At 39.3% G+C, this 19209-nt stretch overlaps 1 protein-coding gene across 1 annotated transcript in view; it reads left to right on the top strand.

Moving 5' to 3' along the window:
- The window catches only part of DNAH11 (dynein axonemal heavy chain 11), a 372691-nt gene that overhangs the window by 273947 nt on the left and 79535 nt on the right, over positions 1-19209 (top strand). The window contains exons 62-63 of the mRNA XM_071215123.1: positions 8789-8923; positions 15207-15377. Coding sequence (XP_071071224.1) covers positions 8789-8923; positions 15207-15377 — 306 coding nt within the window. The remainder of the gene's footprint in view (positions 1-8788; positions 8924-15206; positions 15378-19209) is intronic.

The following is a 19209-nucleotide window of genomic DNA, read 5'->3' as shown; positions in this document are numbered from 1 at the left end:
TGCCTGGGTTTATATTGTGGCTCCCCCATTTACTCTTTGGCCCTGAGCAAGTTAATTAACCTCTCCAAAGATTTTCTTTTTAAATCCCTGAAACTATACTATATAGTGAATCCTAAGTTAAATCATGGACTTTAATTAATATTACAGTTACAAAAATGTGCTATCATCAATTGTAACAAATGTTCCACACCAGTGCAAGTTGTTAGTGGGGTAGTGTATGGGAATCTTGTATTTTATGCATGATTGTTCTGTAAACCCACACTTCTCCTATAAAGAAAGAAGTTTTAAAGGAACTTAGCATAGTACCTGACGTGTAGTAAATGCTTAGAGAATATTAGCTATAAACATTATCTATACTATTTTTACAAATATGTAAACCAGTCTTTCTGTTCCAGTGTGTGAAGTACAAAGCTGATATATACAGAGTCCATTAGGAACACTCAGAAAGTACTGAGCCTAGGGAAATTAGGGCAAGGTGTACTTGATAGAGGTTTTCAAAGCTGCTTGGGAGTCACCAGGATAACTAGGTTGGGAAAGACATTACTGGGAGAAATCAGGAAGAGAGGGAAGAAGCAGCTGGTAGACTTAAAGAATCCCAGGAGGTCAGAACGCTAAGATGTGAGTTTTAGGTAAGGTTAGGAATAGCAGCTGGTAGTTAAAGGCAAGCAAAGGTCTTCTTTGTCCTTCATGCTGCAGAGTTTAAGTTTTATCTGGTCAGTGATTTTGCGCTTTTGAAGATTTTAATAGGTTAATGACGTGATCAAACTGGCCTTTGGGCAACTGAAGGGAAGATGAGGGGAGAGAAGAGGGTGTAGGAGCAGAAAAGCATGTGTAGCAGTTTGATATGGTTATGAATTCCAAAAATAGATATTGGATTATGTTTGTAATCTGGTCTGTACCTGGGTGTGATTAAGTAATGATTAGGCCTTTGATTGGGCCATGTCATTAGGGTGTGGAGTCCCTGGCCCTTGGTGTGTGGGGACTCACAGATAAAAGGCATGGCAAAGGACAGAGTTGGGGGTTTTTGATGTTGGAGTTTTGATGTTCGAGTTTGATACTGAAGCCTTAAGCTGGAACCCCGGGAAGTCAGCTCACAGAGGAAACAGAAGCAAGACCCTGGAAGAGAGGAACCCAGGAAGCCTGAACCTCACAGATGTCGGCAGCCATCTTGCTCCAACATGTGAAAATAGACTTTGGTGAGGGAAGTAACTTATGCTTTATGGCCTGGTATCTGTTAGCTCCTACCCCAAATAAATACCCTTTATAATAGCCAACAGATTTCTGGTATTTTGCATCAGCATCCCTTTGGCTGACTAATACAGAATATGGTACCAAGGAGTGCAATTACTGAAATGCTGGAATTGTTTTATAAATGGGTCAGGGGTATTTTTTGGAGGAATTATGAGATGCTTTGAAGAAAAGACCTACAGTGCTTTGAAGAGACTGTTGATAGCAATATGGATGCTAAAGAGACTTTTTATGATGCCTTAGAAGTAAATGATGAAACCATTATTGGAAACTGGAAGAAAGGCGATCCATGTTTTAAAGTTGCAGAGAACTTAGCAAGATTAATTCCTGATTTATGGAAGGCAGAATTTGAAAATGGTGAGCCTGGGCATTTAGCTGAAGAAATTTCCAATGTAAACCCAGAGAATGCGGCTTGGTTTCTGCTTGCAGCTTATAGCAAAATGCTAGACCAGAGAGATAAACTGAGGACTGAACTGTCAGGCATAAAGAAAACAGAAACTAATTCTGGAAATCCCAAGCCTCTGGAAATCAAGCTCCCCGATGAAAGTATGCCATTGGAGTATTTAACTAAACTTGGAACTTGTACATCAGGATTGAAGATGTAGTTATCTCGGAAAGACTTGTGGAAAGTCTGACTGTCTGATGGCTTGGACCCCTGCTTCTTGCATGCTAAACCAACAAGGTTTTTGAGAGAGCTGTATGAACAAAACCATTGTCAGCTTCTACTCAAAGGGACATGGAAAGGAGAGACTGAAGGAGAAAAAGCTTTGTACCCAATATATTTCACTGAACATGATGTCTTCAAGGTTTATCCATGTTGTCTCATGTATCAGAACTTTGTTCCTTTTCACAGCTGAATAATATTCCATTGCTTGTCATCTTCACTGACATCATTGTCTTTATTGTTATTAAAGTACTCCTGCTCTGAGCCAGATGCAGGGCTGAACAGACACTGATTTGATAAGTTGGTCTTCACAAAACTCCTAGAGTTAGGTACTATCTGCAGCTCCAATTTAGTTCCTAAAAAAGCTGCCTATAGTGAAGATTAAATGAAAAAGAAAAATAAGAGAAATGGGCTGGAAGAAAGGTCTCAAACACACAGAGCCTAAGTATGGCTACAAAGAAAGTCCAAATTCAGTCCTTTTAAAGCAGTGCACCTCCAGGTATGTTTCCTGGAGCAGCAGCATCAGGGTCACATGGGAACTTGTTAGAAATACAAATTCTCAGACCTCACTCTAGCTACTGAATCAGAAACTCTATGGTAAGGTCCAGAAATCTGATTCAACAAGCTGTCCAAGTGGTTCTAATGCATGTTCAAGTTTGCAAGAAATAGCAAGAGAAGGACAGGCATTAGCTGGGATGGGAGCATGGGCAGTCTGACTCAGAGCCTACAGTCATGACTATCCCTCTATACCAGAGGTTGACAAACTTTTTCTTTAAAGAGCCAAATAGTAAATATTTTAGACTTTGTAGGCTATATCAGTGAGAGTTCTCCAGAGAAACAGAAACAATAGGGTGTGTGTAAGAGATTTGTTATAAGGAATTGGCTTCTGCAATTGTAGTGGCTCACAAGCCAGAGTCCTATAGGACAAGCTGGAGGCTGGAAATTTCAGTAAGAGTGATGCTGAAGTCTTGAGTACAAATTTCTTAGGCTGGAAACTCAGTAAAAAAAAAAAAAAAAAAAAAAGTCTAGTTTTGAGGCAGACTACCTTCTGATCCCTTGTTTTAGTTTTCTGGCTCCTAAAGCAAATACCACCCAGGGGGTTGGCTTAAAGAACAGGAATTTATTGGCTCACAGTTTTGAAGCTTGAAATCCAAAATCAAGACAGTGCTTTCACCTGAAAGACTGGCATTCTGGGGCTGCTGGCAATCCTTGGTTCTTGGCTTTTTTGTCACATGGCAATGCAAATGATGGCCTCTCCTGTCTTCTCTCTTCTGGTTTCCATTGACTTTCAGCTTCTGACTGCTCCCTCTGTGGCTTTCTCTCTATGTGTCTGAATTTCAGCTTGTATAGAGCTCAGTAATTGGATTAAAGCCCAACCGGGGAAGCAGACTTGGCCCAGTGGTTAGGGCGTCCGTCTACCACATGGGAGGTCCGCGGTTCAAACCCCGGGCCTCCTTGACCTGTGTGGAGCTGGCCCATGCGCAGTGCTGATGCGCGCAAGGAGTGCCGTGCCATGCAGGGGTGTCCCCCGCATAGGGGAGCCCCATGTGCAAGGAGTGCACCCCATAAGGAGACCCGCCCATCATGAAAGAAAGTGCAGCCTGCCCAAGAATGGTGCCGCACACATGGAGAGGTGACACAACAAGATGACACAACAAAAAGAAACACAGATTCCCAGTGCTGCTGATAAGGATAGAAGTAGTCACAGAAGAACACACAGTGAATGGACACAGGAGCAGACAACGGGGAGGAGAAGGGGAGAGAAATTTTAAAAAGCCCAACCTGATTAATTTGGGCCATACCTTAACTGAAGAAACATTTTGAATAGATTTTATTTACAGTGACTCCATATGCACAGGAATGGATTAAGTTTAAGAACATGTTTTTCTGAGGTAAATAGCTCCAAGGCACCACATGCCTGGAACCCTCAGTTCTCCTTCTTAAGATCTCCAATGAATTGGGTAAGGTTCACACACATCATGGACAATAATCTCCTTCACTTAAGGTCAAATAAGTATAGATGCTGATCCCATGTACAAAACATCTCCACAGCAGTATCTAGGTCAGTGGGCGACCAAACAACTGGACACCGTAACCTAGCCAGGTTGACACATAAAAGTAATCTTCACATGGGCCATGAGGTAATGTTCTCAACAATTTGAGCAACTGTTCTCTTGGAAAGGCTAATAGTCTTCTTCACGTTTTACATTGAAAATGTGCTGTATAAAAGCAGGTGCTATATAAAAATAGGTGGCAGTACAGACTTGGCCTGTGGGTCATCGTTAGCTGACCTTTGCTTTATGCTAACATAGAAGGCTTTTTGGGAGCAGGCGACTTCTCACCTGCTGGTTCCTCCTGGTCCTTTTAAATCTAGCTCAGGCTTTATTCTTTCTATGAGGGTTGCCTAAGCACCTGAGCTTCTGTTTTCCCAGGTACCTTGTGCCTCAGAGCTTATCTCATCCTAAGATACAAATTGTCATTTCACTGTCTGTCTTCTACACTAGCCCATGCATGCCTTCAAGTTTCTAACTTCGTATGCCTCATGCCTGATCCTCAGTAGGCATTCAAGAATTAATAATTAAATAAACAGTGACCACATCTTGATGTTTAAATTAAAACATTCTTTTGTTCTAATTGAGGAACTCACTGTTCCTTTAACAATCAAAAACATTTTAAACACTAGACTAGGCATTGGAGACAGAGGCGTGTAAAGGGATCAGTCCCTCTCTCAAAACTCTTGTGGTAGATTTCCATAAAGCCTATTGATTTAGTTAGATGCTGTCAAGGGAGTTTCATGGGCTACCCTGGAGCGTGAAGAATGGGGTGGTCACTTCTTCATGGAAGCGTGAGGGTGGGAGTGCTGGGGCAGGGGTTTGTCTTGAAAGAGCCTTCCTGGCTCTGTGACCTTAAGTAAGTTATTTTAACTCTCTGGCTCTGGTTTCCTCCTCTATAAAATGGGCAAATCCATTAGTAGGCTTACAAGACTGAGCAAATTAGTTAACACATAAAAAGTGCTTAAAATATTGCCTGGGACATGCTAAGGGATCAATAATTATTAGTTATAATTTTTACAAAACTTAGTAAACTGAGAATAAAAACAGATACATTAGTGATCCTTACCAGCTCTGTTTCAGTCAAATGATAGAGAAGAACAAAAGAAAAAAAAGAGGTGATAAGAGTAAAAATCAGATTAAAATACAGGAGCAGAAGATGAGTGGTGAGAAAGGAAAAATGGGCAAGAATAGAGTCTTCTTTTGAGGAACATTGCTCAAAAATGAGGAGGAGGAGAAATACGAGCAAATATTAAGATCCCTCAGAAAAGATTTTGGAAACCTGATCCTGTTATTCATTTTAGAGTGGAAACATCTTGAAAATTATGTTTGCTTTGGGCTCTTTTTACCCAGTACATATACAAGCATATTATACATTCATTTTTATATTTATTTGGTTCATGTTGGACAGCAGCATTCCCTTCAGACCTCTTTACACACATAAAACAGAGTCATTCTACGTAAGCTCAAGTCAACAGCTCAACATTCCTGTGAAAGAAAGTGGCCAACTTTCACCTTTCAACATGACTAGCATGTGGATAATTCTACCAAATTTAGCTGCCACTTAATCCTGGTGAAATTTGATAATGCCTGTAAGAGTTGCATGTCATAAGCCAAATTTTACCCAAACATGTATCATTAAATTGATTATATTTTTAGCTAAATGAAAAAAATTAATCGTATTCTATTTGAAATAAACTGCAGTGACACTGTGCATCAAGTTATCTTTTACTGTGTTCTTGCAGAATGCTTTGCAGTATTAATCTGCATTCACACGTGTAATTCCACAAAAACCTTATGAGGTAGGTACTGTTATTGTTAGTCCCATTTTACAGATGAGAAAATTGAAGCTCAAAGAAATTGGGTAGTTAGCCTAAATCTCCATGACCAATAAAAGGCAGTGGGACTAGAACCAAGGCATTTTAAGCCCAGAGCTGGGTGCTATTAACCATATACTCTACTGTGAGTGATCTGAGCAGGCCAGTCAGGAAGTGTTCCTCTCTCTCTCTGTCAGTTGTGACTTCTCAAATATCTGCTATTTTAAACACATTCCAGGAAATCTGTCCAGGTATGACAAGGTATGTTTTTAAATACTAGTTAGTGGAAGTGCATCAAATCACTCAACTGCTCTCTACTTCAGTTTCCTCATCTGCAAAAAGAAGACAGTAATACTTCCTTCACTAGAGTGACTCAAGTAAGATAAAACCCAGGAGAGCAATATGAGCAGCTGTTATGTCCTCCGGATGTCTAATTGTAAAGAAATTTTTAATAATAATAAAATTCCACTATTTCCCCTTTTTATTTCCAATTGCTCTCTCCAAGAAAGGAGAGTGCTAGAAAAAAAAAGGATTTTTCATTATTTTCAAAATTTCTTAGACAATTGAAAACATAGCTATTTTTCAGGAAAAAGTGACTTACAGTTTACTATATATGTTTTTTTTTAAAGATTTGTTTGTTTGTTTATTTATTTCTTGCTCCCCCACCCCCGACCCCGGTTGTCTGTTCTCTGTGTCCATTTGCTGCGTCTTCTTCGTCCGCTTCTGTTGTTGTCTGCGGCATGGGAATCTGTGTTTCTTGTGGTTGCATCATCTTGTGTCAGCTCTCCGTGTGGGCGGCACCATTCCTGGGCAGGCTGCACTTTCTTTCGCCCTGGGCGGCTCTCCTTACAGGGCGCACTCCTTGCACGTGGGGCTCCCCTACGTGGAGGGGGGGGAACACCCCTGCAAGGCAGGGCACTCCTTGCGCGCATCAGCACTATGCATGGGCCAGCTCCACACAGGTCAAGGAGGCCTGGGGTTTGAACTACGGACCTCCCATGTGGTAGACGGACGCCCTAACCACTGGGCTAAGTCTGCCGCCAGTTTACTATATATGTTTGATAATCACTTTATCTGTTAGTGGTCTGTAATATATCGTCAAATGATACCTTATAGCTATTTATTTAATTCAATAATTCTATTGCAATTATCTTGAGTATTAAAACTAACACTTATTGTGTGTTTATACCAGAAAATGTGGTCCAGGATATCCTGGGGGTTTCTGAGGTCCTTTCAGAGGGTTTCTGAGGTCAGAACTATTTTCATAATCATATGAAAGCACTATTTTCCTTCACCCTCATTTTCTAATGAGTAGAATTTTTCAGAACCTCTGTGACATGCAGCATTGCAACAGATTGATTGCAGAAGCAGGTATAAGAATCTGTCTTCAGTTAAATTAGATATTAAAGAGATTTGCAAAAATATTTTTTAAAAAGCCACTCCAATTTTTTTGTTTAGGTAATATTGCTTTTTGTAAAAATGTATTATGCTAACATTTAATGGATTTACTCTTTTTATTCATGTTTCAAAAATTTCTGTTTCAAGTTCCAATATCATAAACATTGATAGATATAGTCTGCATAAGCCAAAACCTTTTAAGGTTATCAGTAATTTTTAAGAGTGTAAAAGGGTCTGAGACCAAAAATTTTGGGGTCTGCTGGCTTGCACTATACTAGGTATGATTATGTTGATCATCAAATTTAATCCTTACAAAACCTTCTGAGCTGGGTAATATTGTTTCCATTTTTCAGTTGCCAAAACAGAGGCATAGAAAGATTAGCATAACTCGAGTTGACTTTGTGCAGTTGGAAGCAGAGTCCAAATATGAACCCAGGCATCTGCTACCAGAGTTTATATGTGCTTCCGTGTTTTATAAAGCTACAAGTACCTTTAATAACCCAAAATAGACCTTTAAATATTATTTATTTTAGTCTTATTTCTAACCAGTGATACATAATATTTCTTCCAGTTCTCATAAATTTGACCTTATTCGGCAAGTTAATCTTAAATTTGACATATATGTGTGTTAGGAGATATTGCTTTAGCAATATAAATTAAGAAATGATGAAATAACTGGGTCGTTGAGAAATATGGCAGTCTCTAACTTATGAATAGGTTCTGTTCTACAAGTTTGATTGTGAAAAGTTTCTTGGAACTTTGCATATAATCACAAAAATGATGTTATAAATCCTATTTAGGGTTGTTAGAACTTGCAGGTGGCAAGTTGCCATATTGACACTCTCCCTCTTATATGATATCTTACTCAGGGGTTTTTGGTCTGTAAGTAATAGAAACCCACTCAAAATAACATAAGCCAAAAGGAGACTAGGATAACTCACATAGTCCATGGTGTCTCTAGGGCTTTGTGACTTTTCATCTTGTTTCTCTTTCTCTTTCTCCAGGGATTCCTTTATTTTCCTGGATCCCTGGTAAATAGTTGGTCCCCCTCTGAATGAAGCTCTCCAAAATTTATACATTGTCCTGGGTCTTTTGATGCTAAAGAAAATGGAATAGTTCTGAATTCAATCCCAAATTCCCAGAAAAGAAAATCTGATTGGCCAAACTGGGGTCAGGTTGTTGAGGTCTAATTAACACTCCTCTTCATTCCCTAAGTTTGGAACCAAGTGAAAGTCACTGAGTGAAGAAACAAAAGCTCCCCTTAATCATTAATAAAGTTGGCATTGGAGAACAATGTGAGGGGAGAGTGCACCAAGGGTGTGTCTGAGTTTGCAAGGCATGCTCATTCACCCCACGCGCCGTCTCCATTGTGTCCAGTGGAGAAGAAAGGAGAGAAGCCCTACACGTGGTGAATTGTTAGTCTGTGGTGGCACTGATGCCTTTATTCTTGCTCTCCTTGTTCCCCGAAATATGCATGGTAATGGGGCAAAGGTCAAAGGGAAAGAGGTTTCTTCCGTTTGCCTTAAAGCAATAGACCTTTTAAGATGATTATGATATTTCTACTTTAAATTTTAAAAATTGCTCAAAAGTTAATTTCAACTTTTATTCAGGATCTGGATCAAAACCTGAGCAGACTCACAGCTTCATTTGAAAAAGCAACAGCTGAAAAAGTGCGGTGTCAAGAAGAGGTGAACCAAACCAACAAAACCATTGACCTTGCTAACAGACTTGTCAAGGAACTTGAGGCAAGTTAACCTTTTCTTCCAAAATTCTAACTAAAATACTCAGTCAACTTCTCTTTTGGATTTTGTCATTGTTTTCTGCTAGTAATAACTAAATAGACATAGAATCAACAAAGAAGGGGGAATATTTAATCATCACTCATGCAGGCTCTAACTTACAAGAAGAAAGGAAGAACCAATTCTTGTGTTTCTTAGAAAATAGCCATGAGTTGGATGTGACATCAGTCCAAACTCTGATTAAAACAGGAGGAAATCGTATACTTGGCCAGAATTTAGTTATTTTGTACCCACTTCAAGGCGATGGAACCTATCTGTTGTGGATGTGTTATCTACTTAAATTTTTCTTTTTCTTTCTTTTGCTTTTCTTCTTACCCCGTTGTGAATCCTTTCTAAACAAAAATAAAGCATAATTTTCTTAAGATACATTATAAAATCCATGACAGCTCCTTGATAACTGAAGTATTGAACTGTTATTTGATCATTTTTCTATATATTTATCATTGAATTCTTCTAGCAGATCAATACTTTTAAGGTAAGCCTGATTGTGTGTGTGTGTGTGTGTGTGAGAGAGAGAGAGTGAGAGATGTCTTTTTATAGGTGACTGACACTGATGCTAATAGTTACTCCATTAAATAATAAATGAGTGTGATTTGTTTTTATTCTTATTAACTTTTCCTGTTTGAACCTGTGTGGTAGAAGAGGATTCAGCCTTTGACATCAGTAGTGACAGATTTGAAGCCTTGCCCTACCATGTGGCATTAAGCCATCTTTGGCAAGTTTCTGAACCTCTTCAAGTCCTAATTTTATTGACTGTAAAATCAGGGTGAATAATGCCTCCCTCACAAGGTTATAGTGACACTCAAAAGAGATCATGTGGAAAGCAGATGTGGCTCAAGCGATTGAACTCCCATCTACCACATGGGAGGTCCAGGGTTTGATTCCTGGGGCCTTCTGGTGAAGGCAAGCTGTCCCATGTGGCAAGCTGTCCTGAGCTGAGAACTGGCCCATGCAGAGTACAGGCCCACGCAGCAAGCTGGCCAGAGTAGAGAGCTGGCACAGCAAGATGATGCAATAAAAAGTGACAGAGGAGAGACAAGGAGGGACCCAGCAGACCAGGGAGCTGAGGTGGCACAAGAGATTGAGCACCCCTCTCTCACTGTAGAAGGTCCCAGGATAGGTTCCTGGTGCCACCTAAAGAGAAGACAAGTAGACACAGAAGAACACACAGCAAATGGACATAGAGAACAGACAACAGGGTGGGGGGTGGTGGGGAGAAATAAATAAATCTTTAAAAAAAAGGAGATGATGCATGTTTAAGTGATTCCTATTAACAGTAGAAAGACAAATAACCCAATTAGAACAGAGGAAGAATATGACTAGGCATTTCTCTAAAGAAGATATACAGAGCTAATAAGTACACGAAAAGATGCTCAACACCATTAGCCGTTATGGAAATGCAAATCAAAACCACAATGAGATACCACCTCACACCCACTAGGATGGCTTTAATAAAAACATGAACAATAATGAGCGTTGGCGAGAATGTGGAGAAATTGGAACCTTCTTTAGTAGGAGTGTGAGATGTAGAAAACAGTCTATCACTTCCTCAAAAAGTTAAACATGAAGTCACCTTATGACTTAGCCATTCCACTCCTAGGAGAGATTAAAGAGGAATTAAAACCTAAGAGAATATCTAACTGAATTATACCTAAGAAAAATTAAAACATATATCCACACAAAGACTTATACACAAATGTTCAAAGCAATATTATTCATAATAGCCAAAAGTAGAAACAATCCTAATGTCCATCAACTGATTAATGGATATATAAAATGTGGTATATCCATACAATGGAATATTATTTGTCCATAAAAAGGCATGAAGTCCTGATATATCCTACATTATATTATACATCCTTAGCATTATAATCATTATGCTAAGTGAAAGAAGCTAGACACAAAAGGCCACATAGTGTATGATTCCATTTATATGAAATGTCCTGAATAGGCAAATCTATAGCAACAGAAAGTATTCTAGTGTTTTCTAGGGGCTAGGCAGGTGAAGAGAGAAAGATGAAGAGTGATTGCTAATGGGTACGGTTTCTTTTGGGAGTAGGAGAAAGTTATAAAATTAGATAGTAGTAGTGATTTCCCAACTCCCTAAATATACTTAAAACTACTGAATTGTACACTTAAAGTGTAATTTCATGGGATGTCAATAAAGCAGCTATTGAAAAAAGTGCTTCCTAAAACCATGTAACTACACTATTAGAAATACATTTAGCTATAGGTGATAGAAAACTTGATGTACAGTGGCTTAAAAAGAAGGGATTGATCTTTCATGTATTACAAAAACTTCCAGGGGGTAATCCATTATCAGTGTTGATTCACGTAATTATTGAACAGATACCCAATCTCTTTGTCCCTTTCTGCTTCCCTATACTTAGCACACAGGCATTCTTCCTTATACATTTTGCCCCATGGTCACAAGATGCCTGCAGCAGCTTCCGATTTAGGCAAGAAAGAAAGGGAACAATCCATATCAGCTTGAATTTTCTCCTTGTAAAGAAAAGCTGAAGTTTTCCTAAAAACCCCTCTGACAGACTTCCCCTTAAGTTTCTTGAACCGGAGCTAGTTGGCCCCACTGAGTTTCCAAGAAGGACGGAAAAGTGGGAGCAGGGTCATCGTGATTAACTCAGCCAGTCACACTCCATCTCCTGGGGCTGAAACACATGACCACACTATTCGAAATCAGGGTTCTCTTATCCAAAAAAGAGAAATGTGTGCTTGGATGGGGTGGGTTATAGGCTACTTTCTTAAACATATTATAGGCTTTAAAAATCTATTTTAAACTTACTACAAAGTTACACCCACATTCCCTCTGAAATTTACATTACAGTATCTGCAAAACCTACTCTCTCCATTTCATCTTAATTGCAAATCTGTTTGTCCAATTGTTCCAGCCCTTGCATTTTGCTCTCTTTTTCACAGCCTCTACCCAGTCCATCAACATGTTCAACTGGCTGTGCTTTCTGTGTTCATTCTATGTATCACTTCTCACCACCTTCACCTCTCCATGCTGGTCCAGGTAACCAGCCAGCATCTCTCCCCTGGACCTGCTATCCCAGCTTCCACCATTACCCCCAAAAGTCTCTTTCCCTCACTTTTTTTTTTTTTTTTTTTAAGATTTTACTTATTTATTTATTTCTCTCCCCTCCCCCCCATCCCCCCACCCCGGTTGTCTGTTCTCTGTGTCTATTTGCTGCGTGTTCTTCTTGTCTGCTTCTGTTGTTGTCAGTGGCATGGGAATCTGTGTTTCTTTTTGTTGCGTCATCTTGTTGTGTCAGCTCTCTGTGTGTGCGGCACCATTCCTGGGAAGGCTGCACTTTCTTTCGCACTGGGCAGCTCTCCTTATGGGGCACACTCCTTGCACGTGGGGCTCCCCTACATGGGGGACACCCCTGCGTGGCATGGCACTCCTTGCGCGCATCAGCACTGCGCATGGGCCAGCTCCACATGAGTCAAGGAGGCCCGGGGTTTGAACCGCGGACCTCCCATGTGGTAGACGATGCCCTAACCACTGGGCCAAGTCCGCTTCCCTGGGTGACTTTTGAAAAAACATAAATCTGTTTATGTCACTGCTCTGCTCATACTCCCCAGTAACAAATACTCTAACTCAAAGAAGAGTCCAAAGTTGTGCCTGGCTTCCAAACCCTACAGGATCAGGCTCCTGGACACCTCTCTGTCCCCATCTCTTCCACCTGTCCTGCTCCATCTTCACTGGCCTCCTTGATCTTCTTTGTACTGCTGGTCACCTTGTGCCCTTTGGCTTTTCTGCTTTATCTGTTTATACTTTCCCTTATAATCCACATTGCTGGCTCCATCACCTCCAAGAGGCCTCTGCTAAAAGTTCTCCTCGTTGCCTGGTTTTCTGTGACTTATCTACATAGACCCACATTTTTTGTCTGTTTTTCTCAACTAGAATATGCGTTCCTTAAGAACTGGAACTTTATCTGTTTTGTGCACGGCTTCATCCTGAGCATCTAGATTAGTCCCTGTGCAGAGTAGGAATCTGTAGATATTTGTTGAATGAGTGAGTGAATGAATCAGTAAGTTTGGGGAGCTTCCCTGTGTTTAAATAATAGTGCCTCTGGAGCCCTTCGAAAACTCACTCTTCTTAGGTCAGTTGAGAAATTCCACAACTACCAGCATTTACAACTATTCCCATGTAAAGTGGCAAGATTTAGGCAGATGTGCATTGTTTACCCTTTGTGAAGTACCCGAGGAAAAGAAAAAAAGTGCCAATTTAATTTAACTGCTTTCCTGTAACAGTTATAGAATGTCTGAAAGTTTTATGAAGGGTAAAACAGACTGTACTGTGTCTAATACCCAGCAATATCTTCCAGGGACTTTACTTACTCATGATGGTTTAGACGAGGAGAGGAAAAAAAGGATTGTATAATGTTAACTAGGAAAAGAAAACAACATATATATATATATATACATATATGTCTTAGAGGATTAATTGAAGATGTCAGACCTTTTCCTTTGAGGATAAATTCTTTCTGACTAGAAAAGGAGACAGTTAACTTCTGAAAAGCTTCAAGACTGATGATTTTGTCTATATAGCATTGACCTGGAAGCTCAACCATTCAGACTAATAAATCAGGCAATTTATATTTAATCATTAACTAACTCCTGAGCTGAACAGCTGTTCAAAATTAGAAATGGGTCACCCCAGCCAGGATGACATTACAGGCAATCTATAATGCATTAGAATAAAATTATAGTGATTTTTAACTGTCTAGAAATTTATTACAGGACCTGTTCCAACTCTTAAACCCTTGTTAGCCAGTGTCGGTAATGATTTATGTGGCATGGGTGGTATAGTGAAATTATTGACGATTTCAGTAGCCGATAGGTCTATGTTTAGTAAATCTTCAAATTTCAAAGCTGTTTTGGAGAATGAGGTGGGTGCACTTTATTGTTTATAATTTCCCAACCAAAGATAACAAAGATGAAGGTTGGGTGATGAAAGATTCATCCTGAAAATTAATGAATATGTTGTCTCTAAGGAAAGTAACAAATGAATTTCTATAAAGACAGCTAGAGAGTTAGCATTCCTTAGTGTTGAATTATATAACTAACGTGGGGTCATTTTATCAAGCAAAGCAAGGATACTTTAAAACAGCTTTGATAACAATTATTCCCATGCTAACTTCACAACCTCAGTATTCTGAGCATTATGATGGCTTATGGGGACCTGGTATTATAATCCATTCTGACCTGCATCATTTAGTGCCTCCTGCGGTCTTTCTCTCTTCTTCCTTTGGAAAGGCCAAATTCTACAGGGTTCACTTTTGCTTATACTATCAAACTGCTGATATTTTTTCAGGTCCTGTTAATTTGCATGCTTTCTGATATTGTCCTAAGTTTTGGCATGCATAGAAACAAGTGGATTAGTGAACTGTACTGCAGTTCAGTCAATCCATAGAAATTTATTGCCATTTTATTCAAATCCAATATTAAGGGCTCCTCATACTTAACCTATAAATTAGATTTTTAAATGGCTATCCAACTAGATATAAGGAGTTGAGTGCATTGAGTTTATTGTCTTCAATTCTTGTGAAAGCCTCCTGATTTCCATCTTTTCACATAGGTTAGAGCTTTCTATGCTCATTTACTGATTATATTAAGAAAAATAACCTGGGTTTAGGGGACCACCAGCACTATTATTTAATTTAATAGAATTTAGGATAGATGGCTGTTTAAGCTTTGTTTTAATTAATTTGAGTGGTGTTTGAAATGTTCCTTTTTCTGTAATCATCTCATAACCAGTATGTTTAAAAACAAAAAAATAAATAGCTTGCCTCGGCACCATTGCTGAAAAGTGGGAAGAATGGGAAGCAGCCAGGCTAACAATAAAAACATCACTCAGACTCAGCCACAGCTCTTGGTTCTCCAGGGACATGGGGAGCGACTGTCAGCTCTTCAGGAAGGACCTCAGGCAAAATTAAAGATTTAGGGCATCCAACTTGGAGGAGATGTTAAAGAGCTAATGTCATATTGTAGTAAACTCTAGTGAAGAGAGTATGAGATCTTGTTCATAATGATGGGTTTCAAACATATGAAAGATTATAATAGTCCACTAACCAGTTACTTTTTGTTCCTTCTGAAGACTGAGCAAAAGGACATAGACTTAAACTGTGCTATAAGATAATTACATTAAGCATTTGTTGCGTTGACTCTCACCCTGCAATTACATCTGAGTAATTTTATCTTTCAGTCAGAAAAGATTCGCTGGGGTCAGTCTATTAAAGCCTTTGAAGCTCAAGAGAAGACTCTCTGTGGAGATGTTCTGCTTACGGCAGCATTTGTGTCTTATGTTGGGTCCTTTACAAAACAGTATCGCCAGGAATTGGTACACTGCAAGTGGATTCCCTTTCTCCAACAGGCGGTAAGTGCTATTCCCTGATGTATCAAAATTTGGAAACATCATATTGAAACAGTATATGTGCCAAACTCTTTTGTACTATGTAATAACTGACTAGAAGTTCTGGTGTGAATGAGATGTTACTTGTATGTTGCATAGTTTTTCTTATTCTAATGATGGTTGCAACAGGGATATGAAAATACTAAAATTAATTATATAAATTGCAGAAATGTAGTTGGAAAACTGCTTTTAACAAAACTGATAGCTGATACCAGATGAAACTTTATTTTCTTACTATTATAGTGGCTACCCTTTTAAAAGACTTTTTCCAAGACTGCTTCCAATTTAGAAGTATGGTATTTTTGTAAATAAATATACAAATAACTGACCCCAAATTTGAAAATTCAAAATCTTAAGCAAAATGAAATCATAGATTTGGAGGACTTGGAACCATTCTGTTTAAGTTCCTCCTTGTACAAACAAAAACCCGAGCCACAGGAAGTTCAAATATCTTGACCATGGTCACTTAGATTGAGATATCAGACCTCCTGACTTTTAGACCAATTGTTAACTTAATTGGTTAAAGCAGATTTCTCTATCCAGCCTTCTGATGTATTCATAACGATATCCTCTCTATTTTTTAATAATGCTCTTTATTGATAATTTTGCCTCAGTTTTCATACTAGTGTATTCATGACCTGAATACATGTCAAAATGGAATTTTTGCAAATTAAATAAAATTAAGCTTGCTAGGGAAATTCATCTAAAACATCCTATAATTAAACATTTAAAAAGAAAATCCTCTTATAACTGTCATTTAATATATCTGTAGTATCAACAAATAGTTCCATGTTTTCATATTGAAGATTTCTTAAAAGAGGTTGCTTCTGTATTACTTCCTAAAAATTCAAGATTATTCTTTAAGACTCATCACAATAAAATATGCTTTTAGATAAAAGGATAAGGTAGTCTGCTAAATTTGTCCAATTCTTACTGCATTGTGAGCATCAGAAGTGTCAGATGTCTAATTCATCTTTTAACTTTTTTTCTCAGTCTCATTTTCTCCCAGCTTCAGTCCCCTCTTTGGGTGTGTTTACCTGGCTTGCCCTGGTAGCCACATGAGACGGACAATTGTTCTCTTTTGTGGTTCTCTGTGTGGCTCTCTGTGGTTCTGCCATTTATACAGTATCCTCATTCTCTCCAGAATTGTACAAAACTCCAGTTAACATCCTGATGTCAAAACTATGCAACTCTTCTTATCGTTATAGTTACTCTTAGCTGTGGAACATGTAATAGGATTGACAGTATGAGCTTAGGCTACTAGCCATTTTACAGATTTTTAATTGGAAATTTGCCTTCTCAAATTTAGTTTTAAAGTTAGTACCATCTTTAATTACTGGCATGGAATTATTTAGTAACCTGTTTCTAGAAAGTTGCATATCAATTGATTTGTTTTTTGTTTTTATTTTTCTCTCCTTCCCCTCACCCCGTTGTCTCTCTCTGTGTCCATTTGCTGTGTATGTTCTTCTGTGACCGCGTGGATTCTTGTCAGGGGCACCGGGAATCTGTGTCTCTTTTTTTTGCGTCTTCTTGCTGCATCAGTTCTCCATGTGTGTGGCACCACTTCTGGGCAGGCTGCACTTTTTTTGCATGTGGCAGCTCTCCTTACAGGGCACAGTCCTTGCACATGGGGCTCCCCTACGTGGAGACAACCCTGCGTAGCACAGCACTCCTTGCGTGCATCAGCACTGCGTGTGGGTGAGCTCACCACATGGGCCGGGAGGCCCTGGGTTTGAACCCTGGGCCTCCTATGTGGTAGGTGGATGCTCTATCAGTTGAGCCAGATCCGCTTCCCTGAATTGATTTGTATTTTCCCATTAACTTAAAATTGTAGACATGGTGTTCCATGAAAATAACTTTTGATTTTGAAAGGATAATAAAAATTAAAAAACAAACTCATGTGACTTATGCCAAATGTCTAAACATTCTTTGAACATGTAATCAAAACAAAATGATAACTTTCTGGTATTTGCTGAACTTACATTCCGTCTTCCTGTGGGCATGTGTTTTACCCTGACCCATCAAGCTCAGGGAAGTCCATGCCTGCCTTTTCACAGCAGTCTCTCCTTTCCCCCTCAAGCACATGGCCCACAGCAAACTGAAAACAGATCCTGAAATGTGGCCAGCTTACTCTCCCACTCATCTCTGGGTGTAGCTATACTAAAAGGAAGAAAATGATTCCAAATTATATAAATAGCATCCTTTGGCAGAGATGATTCTGTCTCTAAGAAACTGGCAGGAAGTGCTATGTAAAATATAACAAATGTTTGCCCTTACAGAAAAGAGGTTTCCAATTTCTAAGCTGCTTGTCTTCTATTACTTCTACATTCAGTTGTAGCAAAGTAGGAAGACAATCACACCAATATGAACATGTACCCGGGTCTGAAGAGATGCTGAAATTGCTTATTAATGTTAAGATTTTGATTAATCTTCTTTGACAGTTGTTTCCTATTAGGGCCTCACAAGAAGCGATTCTTCTTGTTTCTTCTCCTCTCAGTATAAAGTATTCCAGAAGTTACAATTGTCTGGATCTAACTGTATCCTAAGTATTCAAAAATATAGGGAGATACTTAATATGTTTAATAAATGATAATGTATAAATTCCCACAACCACATCTATCATCTTCCAACAACTATACTCAATCTCTGGCTTCATGCCTGAGGCTATAAGCTAAACAATTCACACTTTTTTCTAAGGTCAACCTTTTGGGTTGTGTACTAGTTTTCATCCCCTTTCACCTCCTCAAAGACAATTCTAGAGCAATTATCTCCCTTCTCTTTCTTCATCCAGTTTTTTCTCTGTACTAGTTTATTACTAGATCATTCCCATCGGCATTCAAACTCATTATTATTTCTCCCATTAAAAAAAAAGGTAATACCAAAAGATCCTACCTCCCACTCCAGCTACTCCTCCATTTCTCTGCTTTTATTCTCAGTAAAACTCTTCAAAAGCGTGATCTGTACCCAACTCCAAATCCTCCCTCCCATTCTCTCGGCATGTACTCCAGGAAGGCTTTTTTTCTCCACCTGCTCTACCAGAATTCCTCTTGCAGTATTTTGTCTCCAGATTGCTAGCTCCAGAAGCTTGTTATCCATTTTTACCATGCTTGACTACCAGATGCATATGATGCAATTGGCCACTCCTTTCTTCCATCAGCGCTTTCTTCACTTGCTTCTGAGATAGCACCCTCCCCCGTTCTTCCTCCTACCTCACTGCCTGGTCCTTCTCAGTCTTCTCTAATTCTTCCTCTTCGCCTCTTAATGGCTCCCAACCTCTTAATGTTGAAGGACCCAGGGCTGCAACCCTTGAGCCGCGTTTCTTTTCTCTTTACACTCTCCTTCTTTCTCATCTTAACCAGGCTCATGACTTTCCATGTCATCTGCTCACGGGTAACTCCCAAATGTATTCCTCTAGCTCAGACCATGGCTTCTTCACTCGTGTGTCTGAAAGACATCTCAAACATAGCACATGCCAACTAAAACCCTGCTCTTCCCACAGAACCTCTTCCTCTCAAGTGCTCCTGGTTTGTTTAATGGCAGGTCAAAAACCTTGGAGTTACTTTGATGCCTCTCTTTATTCTTGCATCCTTATCCAACCCACCCATACCTTTAAAATAGATTCAGAATCTGACCACTTCTTACCACCTCCACTGCTACCACCCTGGGCCCACCTGTCACCTCTCTCCTGGATCATTGCAAAAGTCTCCTGGCAGGTTTTCTTGCTTCTCCATTTGCCACTTGTCTTAATTTGCTAAGGATACTATACACACAATAGGTTGACCTAAACAATGGAGAC

The sequence above is a fragment of the Dasypus novemcinctus genome, chromosome 5, assembly GCF_030445035.2.
Source record: "Dasypus novemcinctus isolate mDasNov1 chromosome 5, mDasNov1.1.hap2, whole genome shotgun sequence".
Lineage (NCBI taxonomy): Eukaryota > Metazoa > Chordata > Mammalia > Cingulata > Dasypodidae > Dasypus > Dasypus novemcinctus.
This window is presented reverse-complemented; position numbering and strand designations above follow the sequence as displayed.